The sequence below is a fragment of the Acanthochromis polyacanthus genome, chromosome 1, assembly GCF_021347895.1.
Source record: "Acanthochromis polyacanthus isolate Apoly-LR-REF ecotype Palm Island chromosome 1, KAUST_Apoly_ChrSc, whole genome shotgun sequence".
NCBI lineage: Eukaryota > Metazoa > Chordata > Actinopteri > Pomacentridae > Acanthochromis > Acanthochromis polyacanthus.
Window position 1 is genome coordinate 55940736 of NC_067113.1, and position 17657 is coordinate 55958392.

General features: G+C 38.4%; 1 protein-coding gene across 1 annotated transcript in view; it reads left to right on the forward strand.

Moving 5' to 3' along the window:
* Positions 1–17657, forward strand: part of LOC110968179 (proton myo-inositol cotransporter) — a 108842-nt gene that overhangs the window by 76361 nt on the left and 14824 nt on the right. The window contains exon 5 of the mRNA XM_022218025.2: positions 17477–17640. Coding sequence (XP_022073717.2) covers positions 17477–17640 — 164 coding nt within the window. The remainder of the gene's footprint in view (positions 1–17476; positions 17641–17657) is intronic.

A 17657-nucleotide genomic window follows, 5' to 3' on the forward strand; every position in this document is an offset into this window, starting at 1 on the left:
TTTCCCTCTGATTTGCCCTTTCAGATCTGACTCACAAAAGCGAGCTCAGCATTGCCTCTGAGAATTATTTGTAAGTCTAAATCCCAGTCTGTCAAATCCGCAATTGCAATTCTCACAGGATGTCACAGGAATTTATTCAGTCCAGCATTATTCAATCAAAACAGTCAGACTTGGCTCGGCGTGCCTCATTTCACTGTGCCGGTGTTGTTTAACCCTCTGAACCCCATTTTCTGCTCCTGTCACATTTTTACTCACCGTGGGCACATTTTTCAATGTAATATAAAGTCGTGTACCTTTATTGAAATAGCACAACCATGGATAGAAGTAGAGAGAAGTCAGAAATGCCTTCTTTGAAATATGAAAGCAAAAAAACTAAAAAAATTGGCTGTGTAATTTATTTGGTTATCATTTCGCAAAAATGCAACATTTAATACAACTACTGAGAAAAATAGTGAGTCTGCATATTAAAATGTACTACTTAGAGTTCAAATTAAAGATAATTTAGGATAAGATAAAAAGAGATTAATCTACTTTCGTAATCCAGAAGCAAATTGTTTTGTTCCCATACTTGTCTCCGCTCCGCCAAAAAGTCTGTGAATTTTTGTAATGTGACTGTTGATCACAGCTAAGTTTTGGTTTTGCCGAGAAGCACAGATTTATTTATTTATTTATTCATTTTACAGAATCAGTTTATTGTAAACCGTCACTTTTTGGTGCATTTTCAAACGAGACCTCTACAATAAAGTGATTTTGGTGACAAATCATGAGCTTGTATTTGGTTTATTTTCACAATGGTGCCAGAGGTCTCACAAGGACTGTTGGAAAGTTGGAAATCCAATGATTCTGTCAGTTTTTACAGTTTCTGGCTTGATTAATGGTGTCATTTTGTTGGTTTTGGTAAAGATAACATGCCTGCCAGTGGGTTTGCAGTTCAAAGGGTGAAGACAGATTTGATTTTTTTTTTTAGTTCTTTTTATACATGTCTCAAAGTCACATGTATTTATTTGGGTGGCTCAGGTACACACAAAGGAGTGCACGCAGACTCTGTCGGGAATACGAAATTGTGACGAAGGGGCTGTGAAGTAGATAAGTGCTGCAGAGAAGCCGAGACTCTTTTCCTGGAGAGCTGTGAAGCCAGTGGTCACTCGTCGTCGAGTATCTTACTGAGATTCATTTCTGCATTTTGTTCACTTCCACTCAGCACGACTGACATACAGTTCAGGAGACCCACAGCCCAAAAAAATAGAAATGACTAATTTATAACCACATTCCATATTGCAGTGATTATTAGGAGCTCTCTCCCCCAGAGATACTAGTTGATCACTGCCTGTTCTTTCTCACTCTTGTTTATACTTGATGCAGGTCTGCTTGAATGCAAATGAGTTCTCTCAGTGGTGGCAGTCTTCCACCTAATGGCATGAATTTATGCAAGTAAACTTAGATGAACTTCTTCTTGGTAGAACTGTGATATTCACAGCCAACATTCAGTCTGAAGACATAGAGGGTATTGGCTGAAACCCCACAGCTGCACCAAAGTTAAAGCTATATTTATCAAACATAAATATTTTGTGGGTAAAATTGCGTTCTACGCATTACTTAGGGCAGCTATAGTTTAGATTCTTTGGTTTACAGACTCATATATTATTGAAGGGACTGAGTTCACTTACAAACACAAAAGCTTCTCCGAGTACGTCACGATTTTAGTGAAGTTATTTGTGGCCTCCATTCAGTATTTCTGTATACCAACAATGTCTGCAGCCAAAAATAACTTGTAACGTGATCGAGTGATGCTCCAGTTAGTCTGCAACATTTACGTCATACATCAGTATTTGTAAATATTGTCTCCATTCAGATGGTTTCCTTTATGAGCAACAATCAGATTTCTGCTCACAGACGCTGCCCTGGTCAAGCTCACCAGTGATTTACTGCTTGCAACCGACACTTCATTTTATTTCTCCTTGACCTCAGCTTAGTTTTAAACAGCAACGTCTGGATCGGCCGTCTGTAGAATTTCGTTGGCACCAGAGACGAGGCTAGATTGGTTTATCTTCTATCTGGCAGATCTTTCTTGGTAATGCTTGAGGATTCCTCTTATCTGTGGGGTCTACTCTGGGTGCCTTCATGCTCACTACATACATGCAACCCCTGGGGCATATCATCATGAACATGCCATTGATTTCTATTAATGTCCTGAGCCTTATCCTTAGATTGGGATCAAGGTTGATGAAGGGAATTTTTCACTGATCGGTATGGTATGGTAGGAACCTCAGCCCAAGCCTTTGTTTACGTCTCCTGTTATATGTGTGTTGTAAATTTGAAATATTCAACAATATTAATCAATTTGCTGATATCATAAATTCAGCACACCTTTTGTTGGATGTGCAATTATATTGCAAGCAAAGACAAGGATACATGATGTGGGCTGTGAAATTCATTGCTGTGTATGCCGTAGACACGCTGAATCCATGTCCTGTTTGAGCTCAACTTGACTGAATACATGTGCTCTGGCTGGAGGTCATTAAGCTTCATAGAAGACTTTGTCATGGTGCACCTTTACTAGCTAAACTCCCACAATGCCCTCTCTTTGCCAGCACAGATGTACCTGATATTAGAGGTCTTGGGCTGTATTGGGACCATGGAAAAAGCGCCTAGAAAGTGAATTTCGTTCCACTCACGTGGATCTACATGAACTCTGCTTTATAAGATATATCTATTGCTAAATAGTACCCAAAAAAAGTTTCTACTCACCGTTTCCAGTCATTTTTTAATAATTAGCGTTTTTGTGTCGGTCTTTTTTTTACTGTGGCGTAGTGATATTTACACGGGCAGACTAGGATTTGCAGTGCGTGCAGCAGTAATAGGAGCCGAGTCTCGTTGCCCTGGTTTCAGATCAAAACAACATGGCATCTACTGTATCTGGACGAAAAGAAAAGAAAGACAATGAAACTGCCTTCAAAAGTTACTAAAAAAGGATCGAAACGATGCTATATGCATCTCACAGATGTCCCGGACGAAGACGTGCAGGACTTTACACGGAAACGGTGGGAAACTTACAGGACACGTGTCGGGCCAAAGTAGTTATCCCTGATAGAAATTGTATCCCCTGCCACTGGAGCGCGCATGCATTCGGAAGGTGTGTTTAGATATCAGCGTAGTTTATTAATAAAACAAAACGTGGATTGTTACGATCATGCTTTGATTGTCAAACATGTTTGGTAATGTAGCACGTGATATTTCTGTCTAAATAAATGCTTTTGCTATACATGGCGCGTTGCCCAGTTAATAGTATTCATCGCGCTGCCTAACATTGTCTTTTCCTTCTCGTAATAAAGTGTGATGTTGCTAGGCGATCACCCTGCTAACTAAATGTAGGCTCAATACCCTCTGGGTGGGAACTAGATTCAAACGCGCTGTAATTCAATCTTTAGAGCAATCTGTCCAACTTCTGATACAGTAAAATCAACACCACTGTGAGCATTTTATCACACTGCCAGACTCAGTTCCTCCAGGATATCTAATCTTCAGATATTGGCGTTTTTGTTTTGTTTTCTTTTGTTTTGTTTTTTAAAATTCCCCCTCTGTTGATCATCAGACCTTATTAGCATTTATTCAGAAATTCTCAACACAGACAAATGACGATACAGGAGGATCTACCAGAACATGTTATGAGGTAGATACACATTATTTCAGGCTGATTGTCTGTGTCTTCCAGAAGATGCATCCCACCTCTACATTTTCTGGCAGGCACAGACAATGAGGCTGAAATAATTTGTATCCCCCTATAACTTTAGCTGTGATTAATGAAACTAGTTCTAATTCACAAGTTTTGCTGAACATGATCACAAATGTCTGCAGAATAAACCACATGATGTTAGTACATCCCCTGAGGAATATAGAGGGGGGGGTACATCTTCTGGCAGACACAGACAATCAGCCTGAAATATTATTTAACAATAATAATAATAATAACAAATTATTTCAGCCTCATTCATTGCGCCTGCCATTGTGCCTATTTTAATGAATGAATTGATTTTTGTGAAATATTATAATTTTAAGTTTGATTTGTTTATTTTTCTCAACAGAACTCAGTCACACGATTAGTTTGATTACAGTCAGAAAGTTGAAAATCTGACAATTCTTTTCATTTTTGCAGTTTCTTGCTCTAATAAATGTGCTAATTGTGGACATTTTTTAAAATATGTCTCATTTTTAACTGTGGGTATTTGTTGTTTTTAAAGGTACTACATAAAATAAGTTTTCATTTTGAGTGGCAGTGCAGTTGTTCATAAAATTGACCCAGGCATTGCTACAACAGGGATGTGTTATCTAAAATGACATACTAAATGAAGTGTCTGAATCAATAATTTTGTGCTACCTTGTCCCGTGTTGATTGCCTACATCTAAAACATTTTAGAAGCATCACAAACTAGCCTCACAAAATTACAAATCTTACAAAACCAGACTGCTGAACTGGTTCAAGGCTGCTCTGTTAGAACTTAGCATTAAAAAGCTGCACTCACTGCACTGGCTGACTGATGAACATTTCTTGCTGCATGACCACATTGTTCATCTGTGTCATTAATTCAAAGATGCTAAGATTTCAGTTTCACCAAGTAGTCTACTGCAATAACCACACTTGTCCTCAGCCCAAGGGCAAACTCGCAGGGGGGAAAAAAGCTGATCATCCTTTAATAATAAGAGGCATTTATTGGCATGCTGATGACAGACTGAAGAGTAGGAGGCATGATTCTGTGCTGGTTTCCAATGTTTGTGTGGTGCTTCATACATATTGTGTAATTATCACTCGTTGGAAACATCATCTATGTGTTTTTCATTGATTTCTGTAAAGGTAGCATTAAGGACTTAATGCTTTAGATGTAATGATGCAGAAAAGAGGAGCTTATTAAATTTATAAATACTAACATGGTGCAGTTTGAAGACCAGATATTGATCATGTGGTCCTCTGTCCAGCTCAGCAGGTCTTTTTGTTTGTGCATTGATTCCTGCCATTGACCAGCAGCTGCTTTTAATCCAATCTTTTAACCACCTGGGTGACCTTTAAAGACCAGTTAGACCATCCAACGACCTAAATCCATCATGATGTAGCTTCAGCTGACTTTTTTCAACAAGAAAGATTAAGCTCATTTGTCCTTCTCAGCTGAATTGTTTATTCATAGGACTTAAAGAACTACTTCAAAACTAATATCCCTATTAAACAAAATGAAAGTTGGTGCCAGATAAAAAGTTAAAGGGTCTTCTGTGTCATTATAATTACTCCACCAAGGAATTTACTCCGCTGTCTGTCTGTCTGTCTGTCTGTCTGTCTGTCTGTCTGTCTGTCTGTCTGTCTGTCTGTCTGTTAATAACATTACTCAAGAATGGACAAACAGATTTGGATGAAATGTTGAGGGAAGGTCAGAAATGACACAAGGACCGATTGATTAGATTTTGGCTGTGATGTGGCTTAAAATCTGGATCCACTGATTTGTTAAGGATTTCCCATTGTGAGATAGCATCACAGCATCACTGTAACAAAGACTGCAAGTGAACACAACATCTACTACCTGCTGACGATCACATAATTTGAATCCTACTAAAAATCGACCACTGAGGACTTTTTGGGACTTGTCCATCAGAAATTACACAAGTAACAATTAATTGTGGGGTTGTTTCCGAGTCCCATCAATTCCCGTCGCTCGCTACATATTTAGGTCATGTCATTCGGTATCCGTACATAACATACACATGCATAACACACGCCTGTGCTCAGCAAAAGGTCATTTTGTTTGTGCTACATCTATATTAAATGGTCAGATTCTGTGGTGCTGCGATTTCTGTTCCGCATTTTTTTTCAAGATTTCAGCCGTCAGAAATGATCCAACGACATCTTGGTGGAATACTGCGCTCTCTAAATGCTTTTCTTGTTCACCATGAGCCTTAAAAAAACCTACCATGTGACACACTAGATTTATGGTGAAACTGCAAAAACAGCCAGACTCATTGAAATTGAGTTGTCTGCAGCACATTTAAACATTTTTTGAGACCACAGATCTAAAGCATCGAAACCTCTGGAAATATGCTGCATATCCTGTATACAGGTGCATACACACGGTCACTATGTCTGTATAGCTGGTTGATCTGAACTCATATGTCAGGTACACTCTCTCTGGACTCTCCGGTTGTTATATGAATAACCTCTCTGCCTTAAAACACACATCCAAAAAAACTCACCTGTCAGAGAAATCTATATGATGAAAGATGTATTTGTCAATAATTCATCTCTCAGGAAAAAGAGGCCATGGCAGGTGGCGTGTCTGGTCTGCTCGTCTTTCTTTCGGCCTTATTTTGTCCAAGAGTTTCTTCCTGATCGACGGTCTGCCTGCAGACATGGATGGTTTTCACAGATAGATTACATGGGACACATTCTGGAAAGGGGCCTTTTTATGTATCCACATTTCTGATGCTGAACAATGAGGTGCAGCAGTGGGTCAAATTAGATATCATCCCTCCCCATTAGCCGCTGGATCAGTTTTGATTCAATTAGCCTCATAATCTTGCATGTAAAGGTCACTGTGGACTGGTGGATGCACTGCTGGGTGAGTTTGTGTGCGTGTTATCAGGGCGGGTCAGCAGTGTGTTGACAGAGCAGCGAGGGGAAAGAAGATGGAGGGAGATAAATTGAGCCGGAGAGTAGAGGAAAGACGAGGAGAGATGACATTGATGGTGACGAGTTGGGGGGAAGGCGTGGAGGGATGGAAGCAGATGACAGGAGAAGCAGAGCAAGATGGATTTATGGAGAGAAAGGGACGAGAAAATAGTGAGCAGTGAACGAAAAACCCACGGTTCTTTTATTCTGTTTCTTGTTGTTACATTTTGTAACCCGCAGCGAGTCGCATCAAGAACTGAAAGCCGAGATGAACGAGTGCTAAAGCCTGCAGAGTGGTGAAAAACAGCATGAGATGCAAAAATAGGAGCAATTTAGTGCATGTCCAGAAAATGACAAAGTGTGGCATCCATATGTACAAGGAATATAATGACAATCCAGATATGTCCTGTATTATGAACCATGAGCACCATGGTTGAGCATTTCCATCTTTAAGTTGCGTTATACCATCAACTTTCTCAAATTTATGCTTTCAGACTTCCTGTGTTTCATACATAACAAACCTAAAGAATCAATCACATCATCTTGCAGGGTGGGACACATTTATTTAAATTACTTCAATGCTACAACTCTCGATTGTGTAGCACAGAGTTTTTTTACAGTGTGGAACAGTCATAGGTGAGCTGGTGTGTTTGAGCTTCAGCAACTTGCAAGCGGATGGAGGAGGAGAAGTGGAATTCGTAGCAAGCTGGAGAGGGACTTTTACCAACATGACAAAGTCTAATTGATTGATAAATGATGGACCTGGTGACTGTGATGTCAGCTGAAGGTTTGTGGATTACCTTTCTGAAGCCTTGAGTTTTGAATTTGGCCATGGTCATGTTGGTCTTTTATAATCAGATGTAGAAAGCAAGTGATGAATGTGACAGGAAAGGTTACCCCTGCACTGTGTCCCGAAAACATGCTTTGATTTATCATTTATTTTACTTTAAATGGGACCTTAATTTACAAAATGAACACAATACTGCATTCAGAAAGTGTTAAAACTACTAATTGAATTCATAAATGTATTAGGATAATGTTTACTGAGGTAGCAAATCAAGTGAGAAATAGTCAATTCCTTATAGACATTCATACGGTTGGACTTATTTGTGCAGCCGGAAAACTCGCCCCCTGCTGGGTATTGGGCAGAATGCAGGTCATATACACTTCCCTTGTGGCTTCGGTGGCTACATCTGTCCTTTATTTATAGTTTGTGGTTGAAATATCGGTGTTTTCAGCCATATTTAGAGTGAGAATAATGATTACAAAAGCCTCAACCTGCAAGTTGACAGGATTCACCTCCTATTCGTCTCATTTGTTATGTGTGAAGCCCAGGAAATCTGCATCTTCGTTACAGTATTACAACTTCTCAGAATCAGGAAAGTAATTGGCAGAAAGTGTTGATGTGACAAAAACAGTGACACATGAGCCATATTTTCTTTACCTACAGCGCTAGAGGAAGTCGAATTTGTTCAGTACAAAAACTGGGAAATCTGAATCTGTGTTTTTCATCATGTAACTGTACACAGCAGCATCTAGTCTTCTGTGTTTCCTGGCATAACCAAACCCTGCGTTAACAAGGTCAAAACTTCATTTTCATTGGAGGGGTCCTGTATGTAGTGCATAGTGTGTAAGAAGCAGTGGAAATCATTATTTCAAATCTTACACGGTTAAATTTTACAAAAAAATCCCACAGATGCCATGAGAAAAGCATGATTTTGGCACTAAATTGATCTATCATACGAGTGCATATGATCTGAGTGTGTGTTGTCAGCAGCCAGTGATTGGTCGTGCTGTTGACACAGGCCAGTTGGCCCTCACAGATGGTCCCACAGACAAATGTCATGTTGGAAATGTCACGGAAAGCCAGTTTTACATGGTCACTCCGCTGGCAGGCCCACGAGGTGCTGGCAGACCTGTTGTGTGCGTGTTTTTGTGCACATGCTATCCAAAAGCACAGAGCTGTTTTCTTTTTGTTGCTGTTGTCGCCTCTGTGTGTGTTTGCATGTTTTCAAGCATTCATAAGCAGCTTAATCATGCCAACCTCTTCCACCGTCTCCAGCAGAGTCACAGTCAGGCCTCTTTAATGAGAAATAGTCGTAATTTTTTCTCTAATCACACGCACAGAGAAACGCATCACGATCACGCATTACTCACATCAAGGTGTCATATATGAAGCATCCTTATTCTGGAGATGGAGTGGCATTTACAATTAGTTTAATACACACATTTAATCCTCCGAACAAAGCAGTTTGTGGCCGTTTTTTTAAAACACATTTCACTCACTGTCGGACCATTATTCACTGCAATATAAAGTCCTGCACCTCCATGGAAACAACACAAGTTTGGCTAGAAGTAGACAGAACCGAAAAATGACTTGATGATATATGATACAGATATAATTCTACAAATAATGAAAAAAGAAAAACAAAAGTTTAATTTTTGTTGTTATTAATTTTACAAAAAAAACAAATATATGGAATAAATATGTACAGCATTTTTCCAAGTGGCAACAGGTGTTGCTGATATTCTGAAAAACAATGTTTTCTCTACATACAGTCTTATTTTGTTTTCTTACTTGTCTCCCATCTGCTCTTTGTAGACACTGCCTGCAGTTCAATTTACTTTAATTTTTATTATATGTGATTGTTGGTCGCAGCTGAGTCAGTTATAGCTTCATTTAGCTACATTTGTAGCCACAGCTGCCCTGGAGCAGACTGACGGAAGCGTGGCTGCCAATCCGCGCATACGGCCCCTCCGACCACCACCAACATTCACACACATTCATACACCAGTGTGAGAGCAGCAAGCCGGGTAAAGTGTCTTGCCCAAGGACACAACAGCACATGACTAGGTGAGAGCGGGAATCGACCCGTCGACCCTTTGATCATTGGACGACCCGCTCTACCACAGCCACCTATGACATATTTTGGCTTAATCGTAACTGTACACCATTGCTTCCTTTAAAATCAATTACACCAGCTTGTTCAAGGACTGGACTGGAGGATTTTTACCATAGACTGTGTTTCTGACACTGATAAATGGTGTCATTTTGGCGTTTTTTTTTTAAAGAATGACATACCTTTGAAACTCACTGGTGGATTTTTGGATTCAGACAGTCAACCAGTCTTATTTGGTACAGAAAATTACACATGTAGGGAAAATGTAGACGAGAAAAAGAAACTGCTCCCTTTCAGTTATTTTCGCCCACAGAGATGTTCTCAGTTGCATTGAAGCTCCTATCAGGATCTCAGGACAGACTGTGCTTGTTTGACTTCTTCCTCAGTCTGTTGGTAATTCAGATTTCTAAAGAGCTCACACTTCTATTATTCGTGTTAGGGCACTGAGTTTAGCATCCTCATATAATCCTCAGCTGTGAAGTGCAGTGTGATTATTGAAAACACCTGTGTGCATGTGAAAGGCCTATAATTAGTCTGACAAATGGAGTCACATTTGCTCTATTGGGCCAAAATCTCTGAAATCATTAAGTAGAATTTTTAAAAAGGCAAAACTTACATTTAAATAAGTAGTTAAGTTATAATTTGGACCAAAGAAAACCAGCAAACTGTCTCTTGTCATCACTAATGTACTTAAAATGCCAAGAACTGCAGCTGGTTGTTGTATTTATTTTCTTTTAAGATTATTATAAACTATGGTTTCTCTAGCAGAAAAGGAGAGAATGTTAATTTTCCAGCAGCTTGGGTACCAGAGAAATAACTGTGAAATAATGGAAAATAATCATCTTATATAAAAGAAGAAAATGTATTTTTAATAATTTCAAAATGAACAGTTTTTACTCTTAAAGTCACATGAGATCATATGTATTTTTTGGGCTTTTTAATATGTATTGAATTATATTTACATGTAAAACCAATATAATTACATATGAAAGTGGTTTAATAATGCTAAAAATGACTGTTGATCACAGCTGACTTACTAAAGGCTTTATGGTTGATTTATTTTATTTTTTTTACTGATTCTGATTAGAGCAAGGAATGTATTTTATTAAATCTTTAAATAACATTTTAAATAAAGCAGCTGTATTGAAATATTACAATTTTAAGGCTAGATTGAGACATTTTTATGACAGAATGATTTGTGTCAGATTAGTTCAAGGGCAATTTAAAAAGAAAATTTGATGATTTTTTTTCTTTTTTACAATTTCTGGCTCTCATAAATGGTGTCTATTCAATTTTATTTGTAGAGCAGCGAGTCGAATGTTATTTTGTCAGAATACTATTGGGGCTAGCCATTTATTTTTGTGGAATTTTATGTCAAATATAGCAATTTCGATGAAATATCTCAATTTTCAGCTTAGATTTGGTTGTTTTCCTGAATCACAGATGATTAGTTAAAAGACCATTGTAAAGTTGAAAATCTAACAGTTCTGTTCATTTCAATACTCTTTGGATTTGGAAAAAAAAATTTAGTTTTTACTGATATTTAAAATATTGCCATGTCTTTAAAGCACATTGGTGGGTTTTGAGGTTTGAGGGTTAAACTGTGTTTTTCTTTCTGAGTTGATGACAGACACATGCAGAAGTTACACCTAATGCTTTGTGCAGTTCAGAATCAGAACTTCCAATCTGCAGTTCACCTATTTGGGCTTTTGTTCCTGATCATAAACGTATCGCCGCTCTGTTTTCGTATGCATTCATTTGAAAAATAGGCCAGTTCCCCAGAGAACCTCCATCTCTCCTCTATCTGTCTCCATCCTCACATCTCCTCCTGTCTATTTGTTCATGTTTTCACTCCCACGTCCCTCCTTTCTATTTCCTCCATCCATTCATTCTTCTTCCTCTCACCTTTCCATCCTTTTCTCACTTCCTGGCTGCTCTCTCGCTCTTTCTGCCTCCTTCTGTTTTTCTGCTCCGACACCTCAGTCGGTCAGTCAGTAACACATTTACTCTGTTTGTTCGCTTCGTCTCACTGCTGCTTTACGGTTTTCATCCTTCAGTCTGTCTTCAGCTGTCTCTGAATCCAAACTATTAAGAAACAAAATTAGATCAGTCAATAAGTAGATGTATGTTACAGCATTTTTGTCTACACTGTAAAAATGTTTTTGTTACAACAGTTTTAAACAGTTTTATTGGTCTTCAATGTTTTGTTTTATTACTACAGATAATATCTTTTAAAATCACAGAATACAAGAACATTTGTTTGCATGTTAACCCAGAAAAAAAACAAGCCAAAAATTTAAATAATGTTAACATCAAAAAATTGCTGTTTAACAAGCAGTAATTCATTTTTTTAAATGAACATTTGACTGTAATTTTTTCTGTTTAAATTAGCGAGTAATATAATTATTTTAGACATTTTTATTTTAAAAAATGTAAAGAAAAAAATTCAACTGTTATTTATTTGTTTTTGTTAAATTACCGATACAGTACACTTCTTGTAAAATTGCAGAAAAAGTATTATCATACATGCCGACTGTATAAGAAGCGCCAACACTGTAAATATTGTAATCATCAATAAATCTGTATTTTTACAAATATAATTTTATTCTTTAACAACATTTGACCTTAAAATTACACTTTAAAATATACAGTGTTTAACTTAGCCAAGAATATAATTATTTTAAATATTTGCCATTACTAGTACAAATATACACAATTTATTTTCCTGATTTGTTAAATTACAGATGCCATCTAGTACAATCACAGAGAAGGTATTACAATTTCTAATTAAATTTTGATTAATTTGCATGTTAACTGTAAAAAACTAAAAGAAAAGTGAAAACTTCTAAAACAAGGTTATTTTAACCCTCATTTGTTTGGAAAACTTAGATTTTGTTTGGGAAATCTAACCCTAAAATTGTGATATTTTAATAAAAAATCACTTTATTTTGAATGTCACATGAAAAAATTGCCAAAAATAAACTCTGCGCTGCAAAAAAAAAAACATAAACATCTGTGCTCGTCAGTGCAACCAAAAAGCCAGTAGTGTCTCAGCTGTGGCCGACAGTCTCATGACAACAATTCAGGAACTATTTGGCTGAAATTAAAAATGTAAGCAGTAAAATATCTACAGTATGTAGAGCCACTATTTCCCCTCCCAATATCTCTAACATTTGTGGGTGTTGGGAAAAATGTTGTAGGAATTGATTTTAGGTTCCACCAAATTCAGTAAAAACAACAACTCTCTGCTTCTATGAATCCATCAGTGACCCTTTCGGCTGAACTGCAGGCTGTGTTTACGCCGAGCGGTGAGGAGACACGACAGTCCTGTAATGTGTCAGTAAATGTCAGCCGTGAGTCAGCGGCATCCTCTTAACCACCTCCCACCATGTGAAACGGGCCGAGAGCAGCGGGAGGCGATCGAAAGAGCAAGAGGGGAGTCGAGGAAAAAAACCCGCCTATTTTCTGTAATCCTTTCAAATGAGCGGCAGCAATCAGGACTGCATTCATTTTAGTGTTTTTTACTCCTCAGCTGCAAATCACCGTGTTTCTGCTTTCTGGGGAAATAAAACCCCAAAACCACCTCTGGAATCAGTAACATTTTCTGGTTGTTAGGATTTGATTCAGTCCACTTTTAGCTGCTGATAGGTGCAAATTGTTGCTTGACAAGGTTGTGATGTGATACAAGCAGCAGAAGATATAGATAGATGGATATGTGTAATAGTGTTGCTGCTGGTGAGAATTATCTCTTCCACCTGTCACTTTCCTCTCCTATTTGCTCCACAGGACTATCAGTAGCTCACTTTCTTGCTTATTTCCCCCCTGCTACATCTTTTTCCCCTCCAGATGTGTATGTGTGTGTTTGCTGTCGCCCTCCTTTAACATGCTGAATGAGAGGTCTGGAACTGAAGCGTGACGATCCCTGTTTCCATTTTCAGACTGGGGTCGGGGCCAGATCACACCTTCCCTTGTTTGCTTTGCACCGACGCTCCGCAGGGCCTCTTATGTAAAAAACAGTGGGAGGTTTGTCCTCCTGGGACAGAGACAGATGACAAACCTTCGTCTTTCTTCATTTGTGTGTGGGGAAAAAAGCTCCCTCATCCCACTAATTCTGTTTTTCTAATTTAATATGTGAAGATCTAATCACGCTGAAATGGCTCTTTGACTTTTGCTTTTATTACTGAATGTGTTTGTGACGGCAAACTAGATCTGAAAGTGTATTCTTCAATCTGTAAATGGCTCAGGATAATATTTGCTCTGATTCTTAGCCATTTCACATTTAAAATGAAAAGCACAGAAGACTAAATGGAGGAAATATAAGGAAATAACACAGCTGCTTCCATGCAGTGGCTGTCCAGTAAACACGGTAAGCAAAGCTACTCAGCTGCTGGCAGGTTTGTGCCTTGAAATTTTGGGAAATTTAGATATTTTCTTTAGTTTTGAGGGTCAACAAAATTGAGCCACTTTTATGTAAGGTTGTTCTGATATCAGTTTTTCTCTGTATGTTTATTTTTAAGGGCGGGACCATGTGTAATAGTACTGCATGGAGCTGCTTCCTTGTTAACCTTCTAAGTCTCAAAGCCTTTTAAAAAAAGCCAAATTTGCATTATTTATCAAAGCTAGAAATTGTAAAAAAAAAAAAAGAAAAAAGGAAAGAAAGAAAGAATACTATTTTTTAAAATAAAATTTTGTACCAGTTCTTCAGCTACTAATCTGTGGTGTGTTGTGCTGTCAGAGAAATTAACCAGGTCTAACTTTAAGATTGTCATATTTCAGGAAAATCACGATACCCTACATTTCCTATTTAAAAATTACCAGTGTTCTATAACAATATTGTGTAAAAAAACAAAAAATTCTGTGGCTCACAATGCAACCAAAAAGTCACTAGTTACTCACCTGTAACCAACAATCACATCACAAAAATTCAAGGATTATTGGCTGAACTGCAGACTGTGTTTACACAGAGCAGACAGAAAATAAATAAAAGTAAATTATCTATAGTATGTAGAGCCACCATTTTTTCCGAGTATTTTAAATACACCTGGGCAACGAGAACATATTGTGCAAGATGACTTGTTTTTTAAATATTTTTGCACTATAATTAATCAAATAAATTCATTTTTTTATGATTTATGTCATTAAAACTACTTCACAAAAGCCATTTCTGACTTCTCGCTACTTCTAGTCATGGTTGTTCTGTTTCCATAAAGGTGCTGCTGGACTTTATATTGCGGCTAAATATGAGCCCACAGTGAATAAAAATGTGACAGTCGCAAAAAAAAAAAAAAAAGACCCACCCAGAAAGTGCTTCTTGCTCTGAAGGTTAATATTCTTCTTTTCCAGTCTTTGTAGCGCTGACCATCTTCTGGCAAACGATTTCTTCGATCCACACAGTTTGGGGACTCAGAACGGCTGCTTAGTTTGCAGCGTTTTTCCATTTTCATCCTGTCAGTGCAGCTTATGTGATTATTGCAGGACAGAAACAGATGAGTTTTGTTCACTTCGGCAACCGGAGGTTCAGTAAATTGGACCAAATCCAGCCCAGACTCACCTCTGACCCGCTGCTGGCAGCCGCTTATTAAAACCACTGCAAAGGCGATTGTCTCTATTTCTTTCTACTCTTCAAACATTGCTCTGATTCCAAATAAAAAGCAAGAAGAAGAAAAAAAAAACATCTATATTTTTGGACACTTGAAACTACCCCAGAGGACTGTTTCATTCAACTCTTGCTTGGAGTTTCTTCTGTCACCCTCTGATGGGTGTTAATAGTTGACAAGTAGCGAGTTTTTCCCGACTGAGAGGTGTCACTTTCTATCAGGAGTGACAGCTGAAACCCTTCAGACTCGCAGCCCTGCAGAAAAACCTGAAGAAAAACACAAATGAGGCAAGAAGTTACACTTATTGCCAGCCTGTGTCACCACAAATAAGAAAAAAAACAGATTGATTCCTTAGAATTGCAACCACGGAAACAAACAGAAATCAACAAGGTGCCATTTTGACGGATTTTAATGACGCTCCAGAATAACACTTCCTGTGTTTACCCATTATAATGATGCATCCTCATCGGCGGGGAAGTTTCTCGGTGTAGCAACTCTGTGGCTGCACTTCTTTGTACATTGATCTCTTGTACCGCAATTTGAGTTTGTCTCCCACTATTTTTAAGCTGCCAGACGACAAGCGAAAACAGGTTTTTGCTCAAGGAGACGCAGAGTTCTCCTTTTTTCTTGGATAAACCGATGCTACTCTGGGTTTCGTCGGGTGTCTGGGGGCTTTTTAAAGTTTCTGAGACGCTCGTTGTGGTCAGAAAGATGAGGGTCTTGCTTCTGCAGGCTGTTATTCCCAGTAAATCCAAATTTGTATGTGTGCATTCGCTGTAATCAGTCAGATGCAGGGCTGGAGATGGAACACAGCGGGCTGCACTGCTGAGAACAGAAATAGTGCTTTTACTCCCGCTGCTGCTCCAAAACCAGCTCATTTCTTGCGCGTTGGTGTGTTTTTATTTCAGCCTGTGTGTGCACATACATCATCAGAACATGCATTTAAGTTTGCAAAAACTTTTACCCCTCATCCGACTGCAGGTCAAGCTTTTAGAGAGAGTTTCTGTGTCTGTTCGAAACAAAACAGCAAAAATAAGTAAAGTGTTATTATGCAAATCCCTCAATTGCATTTCTTTGTTTTGGGGACGACGAGGGAATGAGAGCAGCAGAGAGATAACTACGCTTTTGAAGAGATGAAAAGAAATATTCTGTAGAGACACGGAGACGTTTTATTTCGGCTTTTTCCTTAATGAATATTTCTTTCTTTGTGCTGCAGCCTCTCAGAGTTTCTGTCTTCTTTGTTTGTGTACATCGCGGGTGACGGTGTGTTTTTCTGTCTCCATTACATACATATCGACACCGTCTGCAGGTGCACGTTTGGACATCGTCTCCTGCAGGTGTTTGTATTGTTAATGATGATTTTAGGTAATCTGCCTACATAGCTAATTACTCTGTGAGAGACGATGTTAAGAGATTATTTGTCTCTCAAGCGGAGAGGCTGTTGGCTCTTTAGAAGAGAGGTCCTGATTCATTTGTTGTCTTGTCTTGACGAATGTTTGCAGAAATTTATATATTTTTCAGTTTCATATTTATGTATATTTTTCCAGAATACTGTGTGGTTTTCCTGAAAACATGTTTATTTAGTTGTTAGCAGTGAAAATATCTTCACTGGCATGTATGTATTTCTTTAAATCTCCGAAATTACGTCATTTATCTGTTCCAGAAAATGTAAAAGCAAGAAAAAAAAATCCAGCTTTTTGTTCTCTACTATTCAACTGTCCTTCAATTTCTCATGCGACTTTAGTTATGGTGAGAAAATTACCTAAATTTAAGCTTAAAAATCGAGATATTTCATCATATTCACTTTATTCTACATGTCTCGTTTAAAAAATTTGCTAAAAATAAATCATTCGGTTTTGCCAGATTCCGTAAAAAACTAAAAAATCTCCACCTCTTGGCGCAACCAGGGCACCATGACTGATTCAGCTGTGGCAAACAGTCACTTGAGAAAAATTTAAGGACCTTTTTTTGCTGAGGTAGGTTGAACTGCAGGCTGTGTTTAGAGTAGATCAGAGATAAGTACAGAAAACAGTGTAAAATGTGAGTGAAATGCACACAAAAGCACCACTAAGAGTAACCAAAAGCCATGGAAAAACATGAGATGAGAAAACTTGAGATTTTTTTCAAAAATAAGCACTTCACTGAAAGATGAGTCTTGGAGCTGACACTACAAAAGCACAATTCCCCTTTTACCCACTTGTCTCAGTTGTACAACACTTAAAAGCAGCTGTTCTGAGGGATTATTCTTGTTTCTGAATTATTATTCTTGTATACATTTTTACTATTGGGGTTGTCCAGTATTAGACTTGACATATTGTCTTTGTGTCCCACAGGTACTACAGCGCCACCATCCTGCAGATGTCAGGAGTACGGGATGACAGACTGGCAATCTGGCTGGCCGGACTCACCACCCTCACCAACTTCCTGTTTACTCTGCTGGGAGTCTGGTTGGTGGAGAGAGTCGGGCGCAGGAGGCTCACCTTGGGCAGCATCATCGGTAAGACACAAGGGAAA